General features: G+C 38.1%; 2 protein-coding genes across 2 annotated transcripts in view; one reads left to right on the forward strand and one right to left on the reverse strand.

Moving 5' to 3' along the window:
• Positions 1 to 379: 379 nt before the first annotated feature.
• Positions 380 to 8,848, forward strand: AGR2 (anterior gradient 2, protein disulphide isomerase family member). Its single transcript, XM_068550053.1, has 7 exons — positions 380 to 518; positions 781 to 844; positions 963 to 1,015; positions 2,352 to 2,425; positions 5,156 to 5,219; positions 7,537 to 7,620; positions 8,799 to 8,848. The coding sequence occupies exons 1-7, from the start codon at positions 380 to 382 to the stop codon at positions 8,846 to 8,848; spliced, it is 528 nt and encodes a 175-aa protein (XP_068406154.1).
• A 5,768-nt stretch (positions 8,849 to 14,616) lies between these two features.
• TSPAN13 (tetraspanin 13) overlaps positions 14,617 to 27,654 on the reverse strand; it is a 31,084-nt gene continuing 18,046 nt past the window's right edge. The window contains exons 2-6 of the mRNA XM_068550561.1: positions 26,003 to 26,170; positions 24,946 to 25,026; positions 23,965 to 24,078; positions 22,536 to 22,649; positions 14,617 to 15,795 (exon numbers count right to left, since the gene is read on the reverse strand). Coding sequence (XP_068406662.1) covers positions 15,721 to 15,795; positions 22,536 to 22,649; positions 23,965 to 24,078; positions 24,946 to 25,026; positions 26,003 to 26,170 — 552 coding nt within the window. The 3' untranslated portion in view covers positions 14,617 to 15,720. The remainder of the gene's footprint in view (positions 15,796 to 22,535; positions 22,650 to 23,964; positions 24,079 to 24,945; positions 25,027 to 26,002; positions 26,171 to 27,654) is intronic.

Below are 27,654 nucleotides of genomic sequence, written 5' to 3' on the forward strand. Positions count from 1 at the left end.
TTAAAAGCAAATTCCCTTAGCTATAAGACTATATACATCTATCTACTTATTTTCTTAAAATATATATGTATTTATTTCTATATTATAGATTTCTATGGAGATTTTCATATTTCATCTAGTTGGATCTATAGCATATAGAGGTAGACAGATGAGATAGATAGATGATAGATGGATAGATAGATATTCATACTATGTATTCTTAGGAAAATTCTGTGGAAGGTAGTTTTTTACTCCAATTGCACGTGTTCAATCTCATCTAAGCCTCAATTCCTGTTGTATCCCATGGTTGTGCTACAATCTGAAGATTTCGAAAACTGCTAATTCTCTTTTGTTTTACTGACTTTTTGCTTATCTGTTTGTCTTCCATATCAGATTTGCCATGGAGAAGATTTCAGTGTCAGCATTCTTGCTCCTTGTGGCCCTCTCCTACACTCTGGCCAAAGACACCACAGTCAAACCAGGAGCTAAGAAGGACACAAAGGACTCTCAACCCAAACTGCCCCAGACCCTCTCCAGAGGTAGGAGTCAGCTTCTTGTCGGCCTCCAGTTATACATAATTGGTAAAGATTTAACATTCAGAGCTGAGAGTTGTGTGCTGAACATATTTTTTATGTGTTTGTTCTAGATTTATCAAAGTTTATAATTGTTTCTGCTTTCTCTAGGGGGTTTTGCTCTTCTTTAGCAACAAGTATATACTGATCCCAGTTTTACCCCTGCTTTTCAACAGCTTTGGATCTGAGAATATAATCACTTTAAATATACTGGTTCATTTTGTTCTAGGTTGGGGCGATCAACTCATCTGGACTCAGACATATGAAGAAGCTTTATACAAATCCAAGACAAGGTAAAGACAAGTTTTACAGAACTCCCTCAAAGCTCTCAAGAGCACCATCTAGTGATCTTTAGCTACACATGAAATCCTACTCATTAAAGATTATCCAATCTCTCTTTGTCTCTTAAAGCAATAAACCCTTGATGATTATTCATCACTTGGATGAATGCCCACACAGTCAAGGTAATTCATACTTCTAAATATAATTTCCTTTACAGGCTTTTAGCTCTAGGGCCAGGGTCCAGATCACTCATCTTTACATCCTTAGCACCTAGCACAGCTGAATTTAAAAGAATATTTTATGTAGTAAAAACATATTTTAAAGTAACTTCAAGTATTTCCACAGTCTGTGTTAGCCATTGGTTCACATTTTGAAAAAACAAGCTCTAGAATTCATCCTTGACTTCTTGTCTTATCTTACATCTCACATCCAATACATCCGCAAATACCATTGCTTTACCTTCACCATATATCCGAAAGCCAGCACCAGCCTCGTGGGCACACCACCTGTGCGGTCACACAGGACCCAGTGCTTAGTAGGTTCCTATGCTTGTTGTAAAGCTCTGTTGTTGCTGTCTTAAAATTTGTAATAATTTTTGAACAAAAGGCTCCATATTTTCATTTTGCAATGGGCCGCATATATTATGTAGGTCCTGCCCAAATCCAGCCACTTCCGATTGCCTCACTGCTACCACCCTCATCCAAACCAAGTTTAGATCTTGCCTAGACCTGTAACAGGCACCTACCTGGTCACCGGACAGTCAGTTCTCCACACGGAAGCCATCAGACCCTAACACTCACATGCTCAAGTGGCTTCTCATCACAGGTAAAATTAAATCCAGATTCCTGATCATGGCCCAAATGGCTGGACATGATCTGGCCCCTGGCTGCCTTGCCTTTCTTACCACTCTCGCCATGTTTTCCCTCCACTGCATCTAGCCTGGCCATTGTGCTTTCCCTCAAGCATCCAAACCCATTCCCAGCTCAGGGCTATTGCTCTTGCGGTCCCCTCCGCCATGTGTGACATATCCCTAACATCTTAGAATGCAGCACCCTCTCACTTCTATGTCACCTCCTCAAAGAAGTCTACCCTAACCACCCTGTAGCTTTTAAACCTCTTGCTTTGCTTTATTTTTCTTCAAAGTACCATTATCTCCACCTAAAATTATTTACTTGTTTATGACCTGTCTCCTACACAAGCATTTGAGCCCTATGAAGAAAGCACATTATTTTTTTTTCCCCACTGCTCTATTCCCAGTACATGAAACGGTCCTGCCACATAGTAACCACTCAGTAAATATGGGTTAAAAAAATTAAGGGATGAATGAATGAATGATTGGATGAGTCCGTAGTGAAGCAAAGCTAGTCAATGGCCTAGATATTACTTCACTAACCATTTGCAGAAAGGGCGGAGTTGAGTATTGTATTACAAATACAGTTCAACTTAAAATCCAACAGAGAATCATGGTTTTAACTGGTGATGAAATGAATGCTTAACAATCTTTCCTTTACATTATAGCTTTAAAGAAGACATTTGCTGAAAATAAAGAAATCCAGAAATTGGCAGAGCAGTTTGTCCTCCTCAATCTAGTTGTAAGTTTACTCTTTATCCTGCCATTTCTCTGGGGCTTAGAATTTGAAATGGATGGCCCATCTTCCCTACACATCTTAGCCATACTGCATTAATGGGGATGTGCTCCAAACATCTCATCTCATAGATAACAATGAGGAAAGATTTTATTTCTTGCATGTCTACATTTTTATTGAGGAATTAATAATTTTAAGTTGTCTGAAAAATACTCTCCTGTGGTCCAGAATTTCTCTGCTGCTGTAATAAGTGGAACGTTTCTGTCATTAGAAATTCCTTGCTGTGCCCCTTTCCCCTGCAGTCCTCGCTGCTCTCCACCCATTCTTAGTCCGTGTGCCCTCTCTCCCCGGAAGAGATGGCTCTCCAGGTGTCCAAATCTAATCATTCCACATGTGCTGTGGCCTCATGCTTTCCCGTCCTACTTCACCATCACCACCCCTCCTGATGGTCCAGCTTTCTGCCTTGACAAGTTCTTCTGCTTGGTATACAAACAGTATCCACTTTCCTTCCGAGAGCAAACAGTCAGTAAACTACTCAGAAAACTACTCTCCCTAACTATATGTCCCCTGAAGCTTCTCTCTGTCATCCTCTTTCCAGGTTGACCAGCTGGCTTTTTGAAGGAGCATCCACGCCAGCGGTTCTTCCCCACCTCCCTTCCAAGGCTCCTCTTCCTCCTTCTACCCCTTAATATGAGTGACTTCATGAATCTCTACTTGACCTACTTCTCTTTTTGTATTTTATATTCTCTATGGACAATTTCATCGGCCTTTAATCAATGCCTGCTTCCCGATAACTCCCACATCTTCCCCAAACACGCACCAGCTTCCAACTTACGCACACAGCCTAGTTCCAGAAATCTCATAATCAGCTTCAACTCGACACGTTCAACACCGAACTTATCAGCGAGGCCCAGGTTTTTCAAAAAGCTCTTTTTCCTCTGTTCCTTATTCCATTAGAGTGTTATTCTAGAGGTGATCCTCCCACTCACCTCCGGCAGTCAAGAAGCCCTGTGGTTCTAACTTTGAAATATTCTTGCTATTGGTCACTTCCCTATAAATTGAGGACCGCTGTTTTAGTGTAAGAGTTTTTCACCTTGCCTAGCTTATTGCAGTATTACTAAGTGGCTCCCTGCCTACAAAATAAATCCCATCTAATCCCACATGATTGTCGGGGTAATCACTCTAAAAACCAAATTGCAATCATGGCACTTCTAACACCCCTCCAGTGGTTCTTTTTTTTTTTCTTCTTAATATTTTTTCTTTTTATTGTGGTAAAAGTCACAAAATATAAATCATACTATTTTAACCATATTTAATTGTACAGTTCAGTGGCAATAAGTACATTCACATCGTTGTACAACTCTTACCATCATCCATCTTCCGAATTTTTCACCTTCCTAAACTGAAGCTCTGTCCCCATTGAACTTTAACTCCCCATTCCCCCTCCCCACTCCCCCCACTGTCCCCCTTTGGCCCCTGGCATCTACCAATGTACTTTCTGACTCTATGAATTTGACTACTGTAGGTACCTCACATAAGTGGAATCAAACAGTATTTGTCTGCACCTAATGTATACTGGAATGCATTTCTAAGGTTAACTTAATATGTGTCCTGCAAACAGATTGTACCTTCTTTTTTCTTCCCCCTGTGCTATATAGTAGGCCCTCACCAGCCGTCTACTTCATACATAGTAGTGTACATATGTCAACCCCAATCTCCCAATCCATCCCACCCCCCTCTCCCCACTTGGTGTCCACACATCTGTTCTCTATGTCTGTGTCTCTATTTCTGCTTTGCAAATAGGTTCATCTGTACCATTTTTCTAAATTCCACATATATGCGTTAATATACGATAGTTGTTTTTCTCTTTCTGACTTACGTCACTCTGTATGACAGTCTCAGTGGTTATTTATTTATGAGCAGACGTAAACACTGTGGCGTGGTGTGCAAGGCCACTCACAAGCCAGCCCCTGAAGTAGCTTTCTAGCATCTTCTCTCACTACCGCCTCAGGTATCCCTATCCTTTAGTCCCATCCAAACACTTGGTTATATGAAGTGCTAGGCCTTTCCTCTACCTTTGTATAATCTTACCCCCTCCACTGCCTGGAGTAACCTCCTTTTCTATATAACTGACCCCTATTCACTTTTTAAAGATTCCTCTTTACCCACTTCAGAAAGTCCTAGCGGAACCTGCAGATGAGGCTAAATGTCCTGCTCTGGGCACCCAATGCACCTGTATATCCTTCATCATAACATTTCACCCCCCTGGATCCTAAATATTCCTTCTCTTACCTGTATCTCCCTGTTAAACAGAGAAAATTAAAAAATGATAAATGGATAGACGAATTCTCAAGATAATCCTGTTTTTGCAGATTCTCTAAAAATGACTTCTGTTTTTTTTTTTTTTTCATTATGCTATTTCCTCCTACCTCATCCAAGCTCCTTCCCCAAACACTGTATGCCTTCCAAATTCTCCCTTACTGAGTTTTTTGGCTCTTTGTTCACCACATGCATCAGTTCTTTACCTCATGTTCTGCATCACAGTCTGCTCTGTCTTATTATTTCATGCATGGAACTTGCCTCCCCATCCATATCATAAACTCTCTGTATTAAGAGATGTGACTTATAGTGTCTTAAGATGCCTAGCCCAGGAATGGACACACTGTTGTTTTAACAAGTTTGAAAATAACTGAAGAATTATAAACAAACTGAAAGCTGCTTTTTTTTAAATCTTAGTATGAAACAACTGACAAACACCTTTCTCCTGATGGCCAATACGTCCCCAGGATTATGTTTATTGGTAAGTAAAAGTGACAATGAGATAAAACACTGTGAACATTACACAAGTGCCGCCATATCTCTGCCTCTGTCCTCCACACCCTCACGTGCTGCTGCACCATGGCCAAGGCCACGACGAAGCTCTACTGGGGAGGTTTAACTTGCAGTTTCACAACCTATTTTCATTAGGAAATGCAAGCTTCTACCTATTTCCATACATGACATTTTTTTCTTCATCTGCTAATATTAACTTCTCATCTTCTGCCACAAGTACACCTGAGAAGGAAGTACCCTGTTAACTGTTTAAATGTATTAATCATTTCCCTGAATTATATCAGGTCTATAAATATTTAATCAGGCAAACTTTTGATTCCTGTGCTGGATTTTTCTTTCTGACATTTTTTGATCATTATTTCTAGGCAAGTTATGAATATGGGCTGAAAGAAAAAAAAAAATCAAAGGAGACATGCTCCTTCCTGCTGCTGGTACTTTTCATGTGCCATTCCCTCTGCTGGAAAGCTTTTCTGCTTCCCCCCTCGTTACCCCCAGGTCACCTGGTTAATCACTGTCATTCACTGACCTGCTCAAACTCCCACGATGTGCTCTTGTGGCACCATGTTCCTCTCAATGGTCACTCTTTCCTCAGTTTTAATTTTGTATTTATTGGGTGATTGTTTAATAAATATTGCCCCCCATGTGGCAGGGACCAGATCTTCTTCAGGTCACCATCATATTTTCAGCATGACCCTGTGGTAGGCTCACAATAAGTATTTGTTAAATGATTGAACAAATGAATTGAGTTTGGCTTTGATCAAAGTGATACTGATAAAAGGACAATCCATAATTAAATCCATCACACAGCAGAGCTCACTCAGATCAAGCAGATCACCTCTGTAATTCATCCAAGTTCACACTAACCTATAAAACAGGGGCAAGAAAAAGTGAAGGGAGAAAAGGAGAAAGGCCGAACTCGAGCTAATCTTACAGATTTGGTTTTGTTGGGATTTAGAAAATTTAGACCCTTAAAGGAAAGGGCCCTTATAGGTCATCCAGTCACACCCTGTGCTGGAATTCTTTTCAGAGTGTTCCTGGCTAAGGGCTTTTTAACCCCCGTTCGATTCCTTTGGTCATAAGAACTAGGTCCCAGGCAGCTTGCCCTTCCGGCTCAGTAGTTCTCCACGAGGCCTGCACGTTAGAATTGCCTGGAAGATCTTAAACATCAAGCTGCCCAGGTTACACCTCAAAGCAATTAAATCAGAAATCTCAGTGGCTGGGAGGCAGGTGGCAGTCTTTGAAAGCTCTGCAGATGACTGTGCAGCCAAGGCTGTAAGCCAATGCTTGGGAGTTGAAAACGCTTTTCTGATGTCACTGTATTATGAAGATGAGACCCTGTGTGTGTATCCTCTACAGCGAGCAGAAGCAGAGTAGGTCTTAAGTCTTTCTTGAACAAACGAAAGTCTGCTTCCTGTGATTTATGTCTGCCGGTCCTAGTCCAACATTCTGAAACAACAGGGATTGTCCATCAGGTACCGGTGACAGACCTGGCATCCATGTGGCTGGGCCTCATCTTTCCTCTTCATCTAATTCTCAGGACACGGACCATAGCCTCCTTCAATCACTTCTCTCAAGGCAAGGTTGCTAGGCCTTTGCATATCCTAGTACCTCCCTTCTGGATGCATCTTATTTATACCTGTTTTTTCCTCATTAACTGATAACTTCAAGTAAATATAAAACATGAAAAAAAAAAGGATTTAAACCTATAGGAATATATGTATAGGGGAAGACGCTTAAATCTCTATTTTTAAAATGCAGCTACTTAACAATAAAGTAAACAAACTACACACTTATTTTGCCTTGGCTGGTCTTAAGGGCTTGCATTCTTTTATTCACTGAAAAAAAAAAAACAACTTTGGTTTGGAAAACTAGCATTTGATGTGAGTTCCTAATTATCCAGGTTGCTCTTGGTAACATATTTCAATTACAATATAATCATTTCAAAAATTTAAAATAATTCTTTAGTAGAGAATGCCAATGTTTTCACCAAAAAAACAAAACGCCATCCCAAGAATGTATATTACCCTATTCTCAGGTTGCTATAGACAGGACAGCAGGGTTCTTAACCTTTTCCACAAATAGTGCTGCACGGCTGTTGAATGCTCCCAGTCTGGCTTTGGGTACCGGCTGCAGAGGGCAGGTTGCAGACCGGATGGGGTAGAATCTCATCCAGCAGGACACATTGTGTTCTCTTCATGGGATGTGGATACACATGTAGGCTTCATCATGCAATAGGGGTTATTTTGAAACATAGTACTCCATTCCCTTTGGCTTTTTCTTTGTAGACCCATCCCTGACAGTTAGAGCCGACATCACTGGAAGATACTCAAATCGTCTCTATGCTTACGAACCTTCGGATATGGCTCTACGTAAGTGTTACCTCCTTTGAACATCTGTCTCACTGCTGTACTGGGAGGAGAGCCCACATGGGGAGGGGAGAAAAAGCTGTGCTCAGAGACCCCAGAGAACCAGTCTGACCCTAACTGGCCTTGTGTCCTCCAGCAAATTACATTCAAGCATTGATCTCACTTTTTTAAAAACTCAATTAAAGATGAGTTATTTAGATTAGGTATCTTTTCCTCTAGGAGAATCCTAGGACCATATTACCTCCTTTTCAGGTTTCTCTTAGGCTCACTTAACTCCTTCTACCACAGACCTGAGCGCAATAGTAATCGTACCATTACAATAGCAACAGCAGCAATCTGCATGCTTTGTTAAATGTTTTCCAAGTAACAAAAGTGAAATAATTTAGTCCAGCTTATCAAAGTTGATTTCAAGTTCAATTTTAAAGATCAATAGGAAAGATGGTTCCAAATAGTTGCCAAGATACTCACTTCCCCTGGGGTTGCCATAACATGAAAAAAAAAAAAAAAAGTGTGAGACTCAAGGCAGATGAAGAACCTCAATGGGAGGCTGTACCTAGTTGTGACATCTAATTAGTCCTTCTGGGAAGAAAATTGAGTCTTGTCATAAGAACCAATTCACTCAATGACTAGTGACTATGTAGACCTGCACTGCCCAATATGTCAGCCATTAGTCACATGTAGCTGTTTTAATTAAGATTTTAAAATTCAGATCCTCAGACATGGTAACCACATTTAAAGTACTCAGTGAATAGGCATTGACTATTTTTCATCATCACAGAAATTTCTGTTGGGTGGCACCAACCTAGAACGTTATGTTGGGAAGGATTATGAGGTTGTGTCTGGGCAGCAGGAAAGAATGTCCTGGTCCATTAGCAATGTCTCCAGTAGATGCTGGGTGTGCCAGGGGAAGCACATTCTAAATGTATTGACCATTCTTGAGATAACAGTATAGATCTTAATAAGACTTTGGGTTCCTTAAAGGCAGGTATTCTGCACAGGTAATATCACCGTGCCTTGTAAGAAAGGCAGTTAATAAACATTGGAAGAGAACTAGATTATAATAATAAAAGCCATTTCACATACTTTTAGAAAAAAATTTACAAGGTTACCAACATTCACGCTATATCTATCAATAGGATTTCTGATGATGTGTTGACTCTCATAACTTTTTCCCACATTAGTGCTTGACAACATGAAGAAAGCTCTCAAGTTCCTGAAGACTGAATTGTAGAGAAAAAACAAAATCTGCAAGCTCCTCCCTTTGTGTTGGGCCTTGAGACTTGGAACCAGAGGAGATTTTAGAAGACTGTGGAGAAGGCAGAAGCACTGGTGAACCTACTGATTAGATTATGGTTTCATGTTACAATAGCTCTTTTTTTAAATTTGGTTTTAAGTATACATGTATGAAAACAATATCTTATACTACCAGAGTGAGCCATGATTTTTAAAAAAATAAATCCTTTTAGGGGTGTTCAAACTGTTCTTTTTTCCCCCAACTTGGTCTTTCACAGAAAAGCTCTTTGGTTCATTCACCAAATAGGATTTTCAGACACACAAAATGTCCAAAAAGAGGACAAGACAAACCTAATTCAAGCAATGAAGCCCAAAAACAAAGTTATCATCTCATCTCACTATAGTTTCTCACTGGGTGACTAAAAGTAGACATGAGCTTTAACAACAGAAGTATCAAACGATATGCTCTAGTGTGAAAGAATATCTAGAAAGGCATCCCATGAAAATCAATACCGAATTGAAGACCACCCCTCCTCACCCTGGCCAGAAACTCCAATGGACACTCTTGAATTTAACAATCCAATTTTAGTTAGATTTTGCTCTCAGAGAAAGCCTCTGGCAGGTGGCTTTCTCCTTCAGAAGACTAATTTTGTAAAAAAAGGTCATTCAAAGAATATCTGTATCCTTAAACACACCCTAATGAAATCCTGAAAATTAAACTCATAATATATTTGGTTTCTTAAGGTTTTAGAGTACTGGCCGGGAATAAATTCAGTTGATATGTTCCCATCTTCTTCACCCAAATGTGACTTGCTGGGTAAAGAGCAAAGGGCACTGACATCATGTCCATGGGGTAAAGATCAGAGGTTACTACTTATCTTTGGATGAGGTGAGAGAGGAGGTGCCATCAGATAGGGGAGCACTTTAACTACTTTTAACTCTTTGTTCTGCTGACAAAAAGTAGAACCATGTATTAATTACTTCACTACATATTTAATCTCACATTCATTGTTAGATAAAATTCCTTTATCACCCAAACCCCACTGCCTTCTTTGGCCCCTGAATGGCTGCGACGGTCTGTGCAATGCTTTGCCTATTGGTTATCTATTGCTTGTCTTAATTAACTTTGTTTGTTTGTTTGTTTGGATACAGCCTTTTCTGAATAGATTCTTTGGCATTATTAACTTTCCCAGTTAATACTTTTTAAAATACTTTTCTCTCACACAGTACTGTCAAAGAGCTCTGCAACAGAAACCTATGTTGTTGATATAATGACATATAAATCCTCAGCAAAAATATCACCAGAGGGATTGGGTGCCCTCCTTGTGAGTAGGTAACCTACATGTACTTAAAAAGGTAAAATATCCCATTTAGAAAGCTCTCTGAGGGTTAACTGGAGGAAAAAAACAGTTTCCACGTGTATAAACAAATATTTTGAATGACAACTTCTAAGCTATTCAGGTTTCCTTATTGTACAGCAAAATAGTTTTTTTTTTTTTAAATTGGGCTGATGTGAAATAAGATTAAGTCCTTAAAATTTATTGAATGACATGCTATTTTAGCCACCCATATACTTTTTAAAATATAAATACATCTCTGAGAAGTCAAATGTCAAGGCTGCAAGGGAAATGAGTCTCCCTTAGAAAAGTGACAGAGCAATAGTCATTAAAAAAAAAAATTGATCAACTTTGACCCAGTTTTCTCTACTTCTGAGAATTTGTCCTAAGAAAATCACTCAAGAGAAACTGTTCTGCGAAGATGCCAATGGCAACATTATTTAAACATACCCAAAGAAAGGGGCCACCTCCAAATCTAATGATTACATAATTAACACAAAGTGCACTATGTTGTCATCTATAAGTTATAAACATCACAGGGAAACAAAAAGGGTAAGTGAAAAAGAATTTAAGAATTTCTATGCTATAATTGCAACTATAGGACATGCGTACTTAACAAAGGTTAGAAAGGGAAGTTGCAAACATAAAAATGGTTGTTTTAAGCTCATGGAAATGTTAACAATGCCTGCTCTTTCTACCAAACCCTTTACTGTCATCTCACAATCTTTCCTTTGTGTTTAAATAAATTTAAGTGAGAGCATATCTTGAGAGAGAAATGGAAGAATGCCTTAAGACTAGAGTATTATTTTGAACAGCTGAAGTAAAATGTTGGTAACCTAGGGGGGATGTAAAATGGTACAGCCACTATGGAAAAAATATAACCGTTCCTCAAAAAATAAATACAGAATTACCATACAATCTGATAATTCCACTTCTGAGTGGGTACCCAAAAAGATATCTGTATACTCACATTCACAGCACCATTGTTCACAATAGCTGGGAGGTAGAAGCAAACCAAATAGCCACTGATGGATGAATGTGTAAACAAAATGTGCTTTACATAGAATGGAATATTCTATAGCCTTTAAAAGAAGGAAATTCTGACATATGGATGAACATGGAGGACATTATGCTAAGTGAAATAAACCAGCCACAAAAGGACAAATACTGTCTGATTTCACTAAGATGAGGCATCTGGAGCAGTCAAGTTCATACAGATAAAAGTAGAATGGTAGTTGCCAGCAGCTGAAGGGAGGGAGGAATGAGGGGTTATTGTTTAACAGATACAAAGTTTCAGTTTGGGAAGATGAAAAAGTTCTAGAAATGGATGGTGGCGACAGTTGTGCGACAATGTGAATGTACTTAATAACACTGAACTGCTCACTTAAGACAGTTAAAATGATAAATTTTATGCTATGTATATGTTACCACCTTAAATTTTTTTTTTATCAGTTTTATCTGAGGGTAGGAGGGAGAGGACTAACTTTGAAAAAAAAAAGTTAGTAACAAAAATCATCCGTAAAAGTCATTTACGTAGATGATCAACATACCTGACTAAACCTTTATTACCTGTTTTAGAACCGCGGTCTTCTTCAAACGATCACCTATAACCAGCTATCTCTGCTTTGGTTTTTTGCTTGTTTGATGCCTTCAGTAATCCTAAGTAGGTACTGAGGTCCTCATATTTAGTAATCACTGTTGAGAATGGGAGCTGGAGGGAGAAAAGAAAGAGCTCGAAGGCAAGCACGAAACTTTCCAGCACCCCACCAAGGAGGCAGACTTCAAAGTCCAGATGAAGTCAGCCTAACTTATTAAGAGGCCGCCTGTCAAGTTGTGACCTCATCGACCTGTCAAAAGCAAGATCCCAAAAGTAAGCAGAAATGGTTTCACCCTCCAAGAGATGTCAAAGTCCGTTCTTCGACATATATTTTCACTCACAGGGAACTCCCTCAAGCCCTTCGTTGAAAATGAATTCCAAAAGCTGAGTTTCCTCAGCAGAGGAGAGGACCGGAGAAGCAGCCTGGCACATGGTATAGGGGGTGCTGCTCTTCCCCTTTCCCACTGTTTCAAGAGTCATTTCAATGACTACAATTGTGATCATGACATTCCAGATAAACTTCAACATGAAAAGCTGTGGTCTCTTTTCTCTTTCTCCCTCCCTCTCCCTCTGGAGTCAGGTGGAGGTGTGGGGTGAAGGGCACCGCCCCTGTAAAATTGTTTAGAAAACATTCATTGAAAACCCACCTTGTAATTGCATCTGGCATAGAGAGCCTGGTGTAAAAATTAACTGCCAGACCCAAACATACCAAGTGCAGAACAACTTTACACAAATCCCTTCACTCATCCAGAAACCTGGACAACTTGGTCTTTACCCTTATTGTCGTCTGCAATAAAACAACTGACATGTGAATGATCCTATTTGTATAATCAAGATGCCCAAAAGTGGTTTTCCCCTAGAAAATACTATGTAAAAACGCGATTCTAACTTTCTCAGTACCAGCTAAATGGTGAAACAGTTTCATATATTTAGTCAGTGCATTTTCAAGAGGATGAAAAAACTTAAACAGGGTTAAACAAATATTTAGAAAAACTGTGGGAGGAGGGTTTTGGCTGAAGAAACTAAGAACTAAAAGCCACTCTTCTGGTTTCTTTTTCTCCTGAAAGGTTCCATTCAGCAGCGTATTACTTAGGTTGAACATGCATAACTGGTTTTCACAAACTCACTGTTGCTTAGATAACACAGTAGCTGAGATGAATTTAAGCTATATGAGCTCGGATTTCTAGAATTTATAACCTAACTTTTTTCCCTTTGTATTAGCCTTATATTTTCTAAAATTTCAACTTTAACATCAAGGCTGACTGCGTAAATGTTCTGAGAAACATTTCTCTAAATGAAATAAGTCCACAGAGAATGAAAGAATTTTTTAAAATAGGTATTTTGTTTGTCTGCTTTTTAATAAATGCTAGGTTTAGAAGAAAGAAGTTCTGGAGTCTTGAGTTGGCCTTACAGACATTTGTTATCACTCCAGGACAGACCCTGATTTGAAACGTACCCTCCTCTGAGGTCACAAAATGTGTTTGTGGCAACATTTTGTGCACAAGAGGCAGTGGCCCTCCGGTCATCCTGGGATCAGCCTGACCTCGGCAGGCTCTCCAGCAGCCATTCGGGACTCGGGACAGTATTCAGAGTTTAGTAGTCCTAAAGATTCTTGCTTCTCAGTCCCTGGTCTGTAACTAGGGTGACCTAAATAAGGCCATTGCAATTAGAGCACAAACCAAGGTTATGGGTTGGTTCTCTCTGGAACAGCCCTTCCCACATAAAATCATTCGCACCAAGAAAAGTATTCTAGTAGGAGATTCCAGAACTTCATGGAAACTTCAAAATGCAACAAAGCAAACAGGGAAAATACAAAATGCCTTAAAGGAAGACGGAGTCCAAAAAATCTCACTTCCTTCATGTGTCACTTACAATCTCATCTTATGGTACAAGTGGCAACATTTTTAGGGTCACCCAGAGCTCGATATGAAATTGAAGGAGAGCAGAATACGCCCGCCACCCCACAATATGCCTCTTCGGCATTAAGATTATTTTGAGTTGATTACTTTTGAGAAACAACAGACAGGAGAAACTCTGAAAACAGAGTAGAAATTTACTCTTCTGTAAGGTAAATTTACACTTAAATCTCCATTTGTAAAGGTGTCGCCTTCTCTGTACCAGGAAGAAAAGGATGATTCCAAATCACAAGAAACTCTTTTATCAATGGCACTGGCTTAAAACTGCTAACAAACCTTATCCTTATTTACTGTGTCTTTCCTAGTAACCTCCCATAACTGGCTTCCTGATAGCCCCCCTCCCATACACACACACCTTTCTTTTGCCTTTAGCTGAAGATGGTATGTAAGATGATGGCTTGAGCCATCTCGAGGAGTTAATCAGTTTTTCTGGATATTTCCTATGTATACATGAGGTATACATGTTAATAAATTTCTGTTGTTTCTCTTGTTATCTGTCATTTACTACACGGGGTCTCAGCCAAGAACTCAGAAGAACAGAGAAAAAATTATTTTTCTTCCCCTACAACAGCAAGGGAATTTAGTTTTCTTGAAAGATGAGCAAGTCTTCCAGAGGCATGTAAGTGACCCACCCTCAAAATGCTCTAAAATTCTACAGATTAACCATTTATCCTCTTTCTTGGTCTAAAAGCCATCAAAACAATTACTAATGAAATACCATATACTACATAAAACATAAGACAGGAAATTAGTAATTTTCAGTAACAGGAAAGAACTTACATATTTTTCCCCCCAAAATGAGCGACTTCTCTTTTAAAAAACAATTTTCGCTATGGAGAAAATATTAGACACTGAAACATTTCAAGAAAAGATTTTGGGATGACTACTGGTGCTGGAAGTTAATTCCCTGGTTGGATTATACACTCAGCTCTAGGTCAGTCAAAGGGAACCCGAAGGAAAAAAGAGAAGAATTCCACTTCACTTAATTCATTTATCAATCCTTCCATTACTTTCTTTTAATTCAAACATTCATAGACGAAGAAAGGTTTCCATACTTAATTTTTTAACATAATATACAGAACCACAATACTATTTAAATTCCAAATTATGGGAGATCACACTCAAATAGCTTGGATTTGACGAGTTGCTGAGACAATACTGAGAAATTTCACAGAAAAGGTATTTAGAATTTGTAAGATAGTCAAATATCTTTTTGCTATATGGGCCAATGCATTAATAGTAACGATTAAAAAGGCAGTCTTTTGGACTTCAAATTATTATAAAAGAATATCAAGATTATATAGATATAATTTCTGAATTTCTCAAACTCATTTCATTTTGAAGGCTGAAGGCAAATGTTACACATTAGAACATTCATGAAACCATTTCTCCTTTACACTTACCTGTAAATATCAAAAACTAAACCACACTTTCCTAAAGACCTAGCTATTTCTAGAGTACATTAGTGTAATCAGAAAGACTACTAGAACTAAATTATCACTTTTATGTTAACAATTTTCACCACAACATCTTTCCTAAAAGGACAAAAAAAACTGGGGAATTTAGATTTCCCTTATTGAACTTAACAGAATAGAATCTCATACTTTCTGGCTTTAATAAACTTCAACTCTTTTTTCCAGTGGGAACTATCTACACAGCACAGTGCCACATACAATTAATTATTCCAGTGAGATGTACATTTAGATTCACAATATGATCAACACAACAGTGCCATACAAAGTTTTTCTGCAGGTAAAAACGCTAAGAAAGGCCACAGTGGACAGTGCCGACACTGTGAAAAACAGTAGATTACAAGGTGCCACTGAGGTTCAGAGGAGACCACAAGTTTCAGATTTTTTTCAGCAATGGAAAAAGAAAAACATTCAGAGAAACATAAAAATATATAATTCCACTGTCAATTATGCAATTTTTCATATACTGTTTCCTTAAACAGGCAAATTAGCTTAACTTAGAGGAAATGTACAAGATCAGAATATGAAAGATTTCTCTTGTTTTCTCATCAAAGGAACGCACTAGGATTAGCACGAGGATCTTTCTGGTTCCTGTATCTGTAGGTCAGCCAAACACCCAGGATCTGGAATGGAAGAAAGAAAAGAAGAAAGAGAAAGTAACAGTTGTGTGTATTTATTCAGTTTATCAGCAAAATAATCTGGAACCTCTGAAGCATTTTGTATTATTTGTTCAAAGAGGAAGAGATTTCTTTTTAAAATGTAGTACGTAACCCAAATTAGAGATCCTAAGAAAAATTAATATGAACATTGTGGTAGGCTGAATAATGGCCCTCCAAGGTTGTCCACACCATAATCCCCAGAATCTGCAAATATGCAACCTTACGTGGTAACAGGGACATTGCAGACATGACTGAGTTAAAGCTCGTGAGACAGGGAGATTATCTGGGTGGGCTCTGTGACGTAATCACAGGGGTCCTTAAAAGAGGGAAGCGGGAAGGACAAAAATCAGAGATACAGCCAAAAGGTGATGTCATGACAGAAGCACTGGGAAGCAGATTCAGAGAGAGAAGATGCAACACTGCTGGCTTTGAAGATGAAGAAAAGTCAAGCCAAAGTCGAGCCAAGGGGTGCAGGCAGCCTCTAGAAGCTAGGCAAGCAAACAGGTTTCCCCTAGATCCTCCAGAATGAGTCTCCATTTTAAGCTTCTGACCTCCAGAAGTATAAGAAGATAAATGTGTGTTGCTTTAAGCTACTACATTTGTGATTGCTTGTTAGAGCGGCAATAGGAAAGTGATACAAGTTAGCTATTAATACTGAATTGTCTTAATAGCTAAAATATCATATATTTTGCTAATTCAGAAACAGAGTTTGGCAAAAATTAAGCAATAACAAAAATCCTACAATAAATACATTTTCCAACACAGATCATAAAAAATGTGATAATTCCTACCTCTCCAAGGGAGGGGGACGTATACTTTTAGAAAAGTAATAAGTAGTTATCGTGCCATTTCTCACACCACGTTCACTAACGAGTTAACCAATATAACCTGCCTTTTTTTAAATTAAGAAATGTGTTCATTCTGGTTCTGCTACCTCAAAGTTGATTTATTTAAAATAATCAAAAATTCTTAGACTGAAAAAGATGCAAAATTTTAATGGAACAAAATGAATTTCAAATTATATTTCCCATTTCAGACCTGTGCCAACTTTTAATCTAAATTTTGTTCACTTGACTTCACTTGACTACTCATTAGCTCTTGAAACTACGTGTAGAGAATTGTGGTAAATCTAAAATTTTCTCCATTTACCACGATAATAATTTCTGAGTTACTATAAAACTCATGATTGGCAATGTTTATTACAACATGTAAGGGCTGATGGAACTATGCTTTGTGTTGAATCAAGGAAACATAAGTCTAATTTAAGGAAGTGGAAAGTCTGGTTTGGTGTCTGTATGACGGGGGTTGGGGGGAAGGAATTTACTTAAACCTATGACGAGTACTTTGTGACTGGCTCTGTTCTTCACATTTCACAAATTCATATAATTTGACCAAAAACCCTATATGATAGGAACTGTCATTATCCTCATTTTACCAGTGAGGGAACTGAGGCATCGAGAGGTTAAATAACTGGATAATAGTTACACAGGTCATGAGTGCCAGAACCAGGATTCAAATCTTGGGTCCAAGCTCTTAATTACGTGTGCTGTTTTATATGAGAATCTGATGTGTTACAGGCCATTCTCAAGCTAACAACATTCCACCTGCCATTTCAGCCATGCTTGTTATTACAGTACTGAAATACTTACACACCTGTTATCAAGCAGCTACTTCTCTGACACCTCTCATCCTGCCCGAGCATCATTTCCCTGACCCTGCCTCAGAAATACCGGCACACAGGGAACTTCTAGTTAGAATTTCTGAGTTTGTTAAATATTTTTATAATCACCCCAGAATACATGCCGATGGTGTAAGTTACAGTTCTTAGGGGAAACAAAGCCATCAGGTAAATAAAATACTCATAATCTGGAGTCATATTTTACCAAAATTCCTCCAATTAAGCTGTGATAAAATGAAACAACCCCTTCTTGTGCCCCATTGCTGGACCACTATCTCCTCACACCCAGAGAGAGCATGAAAAGGTCATGCCCAAAATGCAAAAATATCAAAGCTAGATAATTACTGGATTTTTAGCTTACAAAGGTGCTCATGATTTAAAGATTTTCAAGGGTAACTTTGACCCGATCATAAACTCTGCTGACTCTAGAACCTACACCCAGGATGCAAGAGGTCACCAGAGTGCAGTTGTATGAAATGTCTACACAGAGTGTGCAAAAAGCATGTCCTTTGTTATTTATTTTTATATTTATTAAATATAGAAAGGCAGAAGGTAATATGACAAAATATTAATGATGATTTCTGAGGAGGTAATTTTAGTTAGTAGATACATTTACTCTTTCAGCTTCATAATTGTCTGTATTTTCTAAATTTTCTACAAAGCACATGTACTAATTGTTATAACTTTTTTGGGGGATTCTAAATCAATGTTTCTTTGATGGTTTATATTTATTTTCATGTATTACAAATAGTTCAAATGAAATCTTTCTCTTTCATCTATGACAGGAAATCATCAGCTAGTTAGTCTCATCCCTTCAAACTCTGAGAATCGCTGATTCTGTGAAATATTGAATAAAATAAAAATTTTAAAAGTGAGAGAGCCTATAAAATAGTCACAATCCAAAAAATATCAGGTTGGATAAATTACTGTTAAAATCTCTAGCTAGGTTTCAAAAGGACATGGTGTATAAATTCAGAGCAGGACTCCATGAAAGAACACCTTAGAAATCTAAGACCCATGAGTTTATATTCTTCAATAATTAATATTTTAGAAGACAGCGGGGGCTGGGAGGGATGAATAGGCAGGGCACAGAGAGCATTTTTAGGGTAGTGAACATACTCTGTGTGATACCATAATGATGGAGATATTTGTCCAAACTCATAGACTGTGCAACACCAAAAGTGAACCCTAATGTAGGTTATAGGCTTTGTGTGTTATTATGTGCCAATGCAGTTTCATCAGTTGTGACAAATGCACCATCCGGTGAGTCATGGTGACAGTGCGGAGGCTCTGCTTGTGTGGGTGCAGGGAGATACTGGAAATCTCTGGACCTTCCTCTCAATTTGGCTGTGAACTTAAAACTGCTCTAAAAATAAATAAATAACCTCCTTTTAAAATAATATATGCATAGCTGAAGGCAGTGTGATCCGATGAGAAGAAAATGGAGCTGCTCAAAAGAACTAAATTCTCAAAATAAATCCCAGATTTAAAAAAGAAACCATGTGGCGAAATTCTGATCATTACTGACTCTGGCTAATGGAGTGTATGGAGATTGCTCATTCTGGTTTTTTCCCACCTATATTTTTTAATTTTTATGACAAAATTTTTTTACTTTTAAATCCATGTTTTATTTTAAAAGAAACAAAGGAAAAATGCACAGGATTGTTTTCAAACGGTATATGAATTTTCTTGAATCAATGCCATGACCAGCCCAGAAGTAAGATGGCTCCTTCCTGAGAAAAAGTGAAGTGAAAATATGCTTAGAGTAGGAAGGGATGTCAGGGAAAACTTCTTTTGAAAAGTGAATACTAATGAGAATTCCTGGGAGGAATTCCAGTGGTTAGGACTCCAAGCTTCCACTGCAGGGGGCCCAGGTTCAATCCCTGGTTGCAGAACTAAGATCCCGCAAATGTGGTGAGGCCAAAAAAAAAAAAGTGAATACTAAGTTTGGTCTTTATCTCCAGTTTGATAATAACAGCCAGGTATGGATTTTTCATTCTCAAAGGGAGAAAAAGAAACTGAATTAGAATATACAATATACACAAACATCTATGTATATATAATATGTTATCTTAATCATACATTTTATACATATATATGTAATGTATACATTATATACACAAATTCAATACATGTCACACACACACAATCAACATGAGAAGATCTAATGTGCAACATGGTGACTACAGTGAAAACACTGTATTGTACAATTGTATTGTACAGAATACTGTATTGTATTGTACAATCTACTCTCTTGCTAAGAGAGTAGAACTTAAATGTTTTCACCCAAAAAAAAAGGTAAATATGTGAGGTGATGGATGTGTTAATGAACTTGATAGGGGGTATCCTTTCACAATGTACACGTATATCAAATCATCATGATATACACTTTAAATATCTTACAATTTTACTTGTCAATTATACCTCAATAAAACAAAAAATATATTTTTTTGTATTTTTATATTTAATTATACAGAGAGAAGTAAATTTCTAGGCCCAAGATGAAGCTGCTCTTATCCAGGGTGCCACATCAGCAAACCGAAACTCGGGTAAACTTTGTGTCCCTGTAAATGCTCCTCTTGACTGGAAGTGCAATATATTCAGTCAGCCAATCCCCAAAGGCCAAGCCAATTCTGGGCCTTCTCACCCCAAACAAGACTGACTATGTGGCCCCAGCCAATCAGATATTTTCTATTATTCCCTTCCTTATTCTTTATCCTATAAAAGCTCCTTGCCTTCGGCCTTATTTTGCAGTTCTCTGAAAGGAGACTGTCCATGAAGTGTTAAACTTTGTTTGTGTCACCTAAACTGCCTTCTTTAATCATTTTTAACATATATAATCAAAATGAGAAAGGGGCTTCTAAACATAAAAATCAACTGGATAAACCATATAGGCAAAAAGCAATAAACTGAACCACATAAAAAGTAAAACCTATAAATTTTATTTAAAAATCATGAAAAAGTTAAGTAAATGCAAAAGAAATTGAAAGCAGGACAAAGAAGTCAAGTAGAGTGAGTGATGAGAGGAGGAGGGAGCCAGGAAGGGAACGGAGGAAATAAAAGGAGAGTGGGCAACTTTCTGGGGCGCCTGGGTTTCTAAGAGCACCCAGTGAGCCCCAGCCTTGAGGCCTCTTTTCTAAACACCTTCTAGGCCCTAAGGCCCGCTCTCCTATTCTTTTACAAAATTCCCCTTTTTTGCATAGACTGAGTTACAGGCGATCCAAAGGTCCTTGATCAGGACAGACAGTAGGTGGGCAATTCACAAAAGAAGTAATACCAGTGGTCCAAAAACACATGAATACATGAATATTTTCAAATTCACTAGTCACATTTCCAAAAGAGCAAACAGAACTGTAATACTATTTTTACCTACCAAATTGGCAAATATTTTATAAGATAAAAATATCGAGAATTAGTGCTTGAATCAAAAGTTGGTAGAATCTCCCCCAAAAGGCAATTTGGCAATATTTATCAAACTCTTTTAAAATGCCCATATACTGAATGTGTCATATTTTACTTCTGGAGGTGTACTCTAAAGAAAAACTAGGGAATATAGATCAAAAATATATATACAAGGAAGTTGACCATGAAATTACTTATTATAGGGACATACTGATGGGGAAATCAAATGTCCAAGAAATTAAATGACAGAGTAAACTTCAAATATAAAAAACACAAGATTTTTCTGATTTCCTTTTAAAGATAAATGCTCATTCTTACAATAGCCTACCATATATTTCCACAGTTATATGCACAATCTTACTTAATAGCATTATTCTACACATGCTATTCTTTGTTTAAAACAGGAGTGTGACATGGGCAATTAACACAACCATCACAGGGGTCCCATCATCATTTTTTAAGGGGGTATAATATGGGGACTTGTACATCAATAATTTACTCATGTCTACAAAATGACAGCTAACACACACAGCACTTGCCGTATGTCAGGCATTTTTCTATATATTACAAGTTTTTACATATACTAACTCCTTTAAGCATCAAAACAACTTCGTGAAATAGGGGCTTTCCATTATTACGCCTGTTTGCAAAGCCGAAGAAACAGCAGCACAGAAAGATTAAGGAACTTGCCCAAGGTCACACAGTTAATAAAGCAGGAGAACTAGGTTTCCAACCCAGAGAGTGCATTTTTTAACTATTTGCTCTTGTCTAATAAACTCTAATTTCACCAGCTCATTATTCACTAGACAAACATGAGCTGGCCCAAAGGTTTGCTGTTATAAACAATAAACATTCTTGTGTATTCATTTTACATAGTTATACAATTATCTCCATGAAATAAAGCACTGCAAGTAGAATTGATGAGTTAAAGAAAAAAGTTTTAATTTAAATACATATTGCCAATTCAGATGCATCAAAAATGTCCAGAGTTATTGAGTGTTTAATAAAGACAATGAGGAATTAGCATTCCTCAAAAATTATCAAAATAATATGTGTGTGGTTTTGCTTAGACATATATATAAATGTATTAATATAGTAAATATATTAATATAACATAGATATATGTTATATAGGTAAGAAATTAATAACAATGATTACCTACAGGTTTTAGAAGGCTAGGAACAAAGGGGAGTGGGGATAGGGTTGGAAGGCAACTTTTCAAAGCATACCTATATATAAATGTGTGTATATTACACATTAATATATATATATTAAACAATGTGAATGTCCTACCTATTCCAAAATTATATCTAAAATTATAATTTATCATACAACTCTAGAAATAGAAGAGACTCAAAAGATAACCCAGTCTAATCTCTTCATTTAATTTTACATAATTAATGATCAAGCACTTCACCCTGTATAAACTTAATGCTAGATCTGTGAGATCTTCTGATTTCAAGCCACAGCTCCACCTATTACAGTACTAGTTCCCAGTGAAAACATCCATTGATACATTCCAAAAGTTAAGTGCCATGCTAAGGTAAAATGCCACGCCCTCTTGCCCTATAAAACAGGAATCTCTATGACAAAGAACGGAAGATACTGAGTTATTTGTACATACCTCTGTAAAACTGAAGAAGAGGCCAATGCCGCCAACAAATCTCAAAACTTCTCCTGCATATTTTCCTATTATCGGAGCACAGGGTGAGCACTGGTGGCTGCTTTTCACACAGCTCTGTATCAATTTTCAAAAAAGAACTTTTATTTCAAAGTACATTTATAATGAGCAGATTAAAAAAAAAAAACACCCACATAAAAATGACTGTCTGGAATATCATATCCATCCTGGAGCCGTGGTTCTTTAGTAGGGTCCAAAATCGTAAGATGGCTCCTAAGATTCCCACCCCCAGGGTACATGCCCTGAATAACCACCCCTTGAGAGTGGATGGGATTTGTGAATAGGATGGATTTTCACTCCCATGTTTATGTTGCATTACATAAGACACTGTCTTAATAAAATGAAGAGATTCTCACGCTGACTTTGATGCCATGTTGTGAGATGTCTATATAGTTAAGACCTGACCAGCAACTAGGAACTTAGAGACACCAGAAAGAAAATGGGACTTCAGTCCTACAACCACCAGAAGCTGAATTCGACCAACAATAGCTTGGTAGAAGACCCCAAACCTGAGATGAGATTGTAGCCCTGGCCAGTACCTTGACTTCATTCTGGTGAGATCCTGATGAGCAGAGGACCTAGCTAAGCTATAGGCAGGCTCCTGACTTAGGGAAACTAAGACAATAAACGGGTGTTGTTTTAACCACTAAAATTGTGATAATGTATTATATGGCAATAGAAAACTAATAACCCACAAAAGAGGACACAACGCGGGATGTCCAGCTCAGGGCTCAGCGAAGGGGTAATAGGAGTTTCCCCAAAATATAAACACATGTAAACTTCCCAGGAGAGCGAAGCTCCAAGCTCCAAGTCAATAGCCATATGGGATTGGATTGGACTTGGGAGGTCAGTGGTCTGGCCTGGGGCAACAGGATGGCTCTAATTGATCTATCGCTAGCTCAGCTCCCAGAGAGAAAGGGCATGAAGTTGTGATGGGGAAGAAGGGAGAGAGGAAAGAGGGTGGTTCCTTGTGTCCTCCACCCTGGGGATGTTTAGCTGGTTGAGAAGCCCAATTTAGTTCCGACCACTCTCCTCCTACCACCCTGATAGGCTTCCAAACCAAGACATTTACTTGCTGATCTGCTGTTATTTCTCTTTCACAACTTGTTCTAGGAGGATTTGACTGGGAAGGAATTAGGGGCAAAGAACCAAAAGCATCCGTGCCTGGCTGGGCCCTGGAATATTCAGTATCCTCAGGATGGATATTTGAGAACAGACAATTGATACAATAGTGTACACGGGATGTAATGCTGGTATATAAAAAACACTTTAAAAGTACAATTCACCATCAGAAAGTCCACTTCTTCCATATTAACCATTATTCATCTGTATGCAATACATCTCCAAAAAACATTTTATACTTTGTACTTACAGCCAGACAGGTGTCATTTGGGCTAAAGCTTCGGAACCCACAGCAGTTTAAATTTCTCTGGATGTCATTTCGAGCACTTGCTGTATTGTTCCAACCAACTTCCAAAAGCTGACCCTAGAAAACGCATTTAAACATACATTAAAATGTGTCATCCCTGGGACTTCCCTGGTGGTCCAGTGGTTAAGACTTCGCCTTCCAAGGCAGGGGGTGCAGGTTCAATCCCTGGTCGGGGAGCTAAGATCCCACATGCCTCGTGGCCAAAAAAACAAAACATAAAACAGAAGCAATATTTTAACAAATTCAATAAAGACTTGAAAAATGGTCCACATCAAAAAAAAAATCTTAAAAAAAAAAAAGTGTCACCCCTGCATAAAATGTATAAAGCTGGAGCCTGCAACTCTTAAAACTGAGTGCACCTAATATAATACTCTTTATAAGAGCATCAAAACTTTTCAAAGGGTTACACTTCAATCTGCAACAAAAAGAAGGCATGATTTCTATCCCAAGAATAAAAAGTCTTCACGTTCACATGTGATTTAAAAGAAGCACTTAGGTCAAAGGCCTAGTTTTCAGAGTGTAGCAAGACAAATTTTCCATTGCCCCAAAAGAGAGACCCATATTCTTCAAACAAATTAGAGTTTGAAGAGAATAATTGCCAGAATGAAACCACAAACATTCTGGAGCAAATGTTTCATTGCATAATAGTAGGGAAAGACTGGGTGAACATCCATTAGCAGGAGCACTTTTTACCCAGTGAGGGCAAAATCCTACTTCAAGGATGCAGAAAATAGCAACACGTGGTGTTTTAGGGCTCTAAAGAGCCCCACTAAGGCAATGAGGAACAAAAGACTTCAGCTATGTAGAGTGAAATGGCATTCTGAACAGGAAGAAATTATATTATATTTCAATCATTCCTCCCCCTTTCTTCCTACATGTACTATGTGGTATAATAAAGTAGAAAGAAAAAAAGTCTTTGCTTACCTGTTGCTCCTGGTTCAGGGCTAAGCAAGCACATGATACGGAAAACTGGACAATAAATACAAGTAAGAGAATAATCATGTGCTGAGAATCAAAGTTAAGGCTATTTCTGGAAATTCTTAAAATAACATAAAACAGAGGTACTGCCAACTTCACAACTCACTAGAAGGAGGTCACCCAGAAAACAGAACAAACGGCACTTAGAGAAAGTGCAAGAAGAATACACGTAATTTTTATTTTGATGATACACTGTAGATATAATTATATAGAAAAATACTAACAACAATAATTATTTAAATGCTGATCTATTATAGAGAAAAGACTTGTGGTTGCCAAGGGGGAGGGGAGTGGGGAGGGATGGATTGGGAGTTTGGGATTAGCAGATGCAAACTCTTATACATAGGATGGATAAACAACAAGATCCTACTGTATAGCACAGGGAACGATATTCAATATCCTGTGATAAACCATAACAGAAAAGAATATGAAAAGAATATATATGTATAACTGAGTCACTTTGCTATACAGCAGAAATTAAACACAACATTGTAAATCAACTATACTTCAATAAATGATTAAAAATAAATAAAAGCTGATCTATTACAATTTCATTTAGATTAAAATAAAAATTCTTACATAGATAAAACAGGAAATAAGTAGAGATAAATGTATGTAAGCTTTCTTAATATCAACTCTTAAAAAAAAAAATCATCGTGAAATTCTCAACCAAATATTAATGACTTGGAAAGGACCTAGAAGTCACTGAATCAGTTCAATGTAACTCTGAATTTGCAACACATAAATAGGATGATACTGAACTTGCAGAATACATTCGTCATGATGTGAAAAGGAGAGAGAATATGTAAACATACAATAACTTAACCCTAAGAAATGTTCCTAATGTTGGTTGGACAAATACACATAATGCTTGCCAGGAGTTGCTGTCTGGCAATTAATTTCCTTACAGTAATTTTAAATTAGTTGTAGTTATCACAGGAGTAATCAGTAAGATAAAAGCAAACCCAAGTGGGGTATAAATCCCACCTGTAAAAAAGGATACAAAAAAAAGCAACACCTGATGGTGTTTCACGGCTCCGATCAGCCCCACTAATGCAATCAGGAACAAGAAGATGCCCACTGCGATGACCACACCGACAACCCGGAGACTGGAAATCAGCCCGAAGCCGATGCCCCACGCTGCAATTCCAATTAGCAGCAGACTAACCAACTGCAAAAACAACCACAAAGGGCAGTGGTGGGGGGAGGGGCGGAGGGAGGGGGAGGGAGAAGAAAGAAGGGAAAAGCGTCAATTTATGTATTAATATCAAGAACATTTTTCAGGGCTTCCCTGGTGGCGCAGTGGTTGGGAATCTGCCTGCCAATGCAGGGCACACGGGTTCGAGCCCTGGTCTGGGAAGATCCCACATGCCGCGGAGCAGCTGGGCCCGTGAGCCACAACTACTGAGCCTGCGCGTCTGGAGCCTGTGCTCCGCAACAAGAGAGGCCGCGACAGAGAGAGGCCCCCGCTCGCCGCAACTGGAGAAAGCCCTCGCGCAGAAACGAAGACCCAACACAGCCAAAAATAAATATTAATTAATTAATTAAAGAAACTTTAAAAAAAAAGAACATTTTTCAGGCACCTACTTAGTATCTTACAAATGATTGCTAACACTCAATACTAGAATACACACATGATCTCACAGATAGTATTGTCTTAACAAGTTATATGAATCCTTGGCCATGCTTTTAAAAAACAAACAATAATCTATAAAATTATTATGGCGCCTCAGAGGCCATCTGGCTTACTAAACCGAAACGATTTCTACTTAAGCTTTTGAAATAATAGCGTATGTAAAACTTTTAGACACCAACACATCTCAGTCAGACATACTGGTTTCTTCACGTGGATATCACATATCTTTCCTTCAAAGCCCCAGACTGTAACCTTCTCTGTGGTACCTTCTTAGTCCCCAACAAACTAAATTCATCTCTCCATTCTCTGAGCAATCTCTGTTCTTCAAATATGGTTCCACTGTTCCCTTCAACACATTAGCATTCTGTTTCCAAGCCTGTCTCTCCTAGGAGTCTCTGAGCAACTTAGAGACCCCATCTTTTCACTTCTCTTTATCCCCAGAACCTATCACAGAACCTCGCCTTTGGAACAGTCAAAATCTCTCACAATATTGTTGACGAAATGAATTGCTTTAGATATCATTGGCTATTCTGTGAGAATTCAAATATAGAGAGAGACTATTAAAACTTATAGGATAAAAAGAGTATAAGAGATTTTAGCTACTTAGAGCAAAAATGGCATTCTGAGCAAGAAGAAATTATTTTACATCCCAATCATTTAATTTATATTCTTATAAAACAAAATCAAGTGTAAGAGGTAAAACACATGCCTCAATCAGTCATTACCTGTAAAACTCAAAGTTACAGTTACTTCTTTAAAATAACACTTAAATAGCATGCCATATAAAGATTATAATCAACTGATAGAAGATACAGCTTAAATAGGTATGGGGGGGGTGCCGGGGTGGAGGGTGGAACAGGAAAGAGACAGTATCTTCAAGTCAATCGAGAGTCAACCATTTCCTGGAGCAAGTTGACAGCTTAATACCTTGTTGGGAGGAATCAAAGTATGTAAAATAAACTTTCTAGCACCACTCCAAGGCCTAATAAACTTTGTTTTGAGATACAAAATAAATCATC

This window comes from Eschrichtius robustus, chromosome 8 (assembly GCF_028021215.1).
Source record: "Eschrichtius robustus isolate mEscRob2 chromosome 8, mEscRob2.pri, whole genome shotgun sequence".
NCBI lineage: Eukaryota > Metazoa > Chordata > Mammalia > Artiodactyla > Eschrichtiidae > Eschrichtius > Eschrichtius robustus.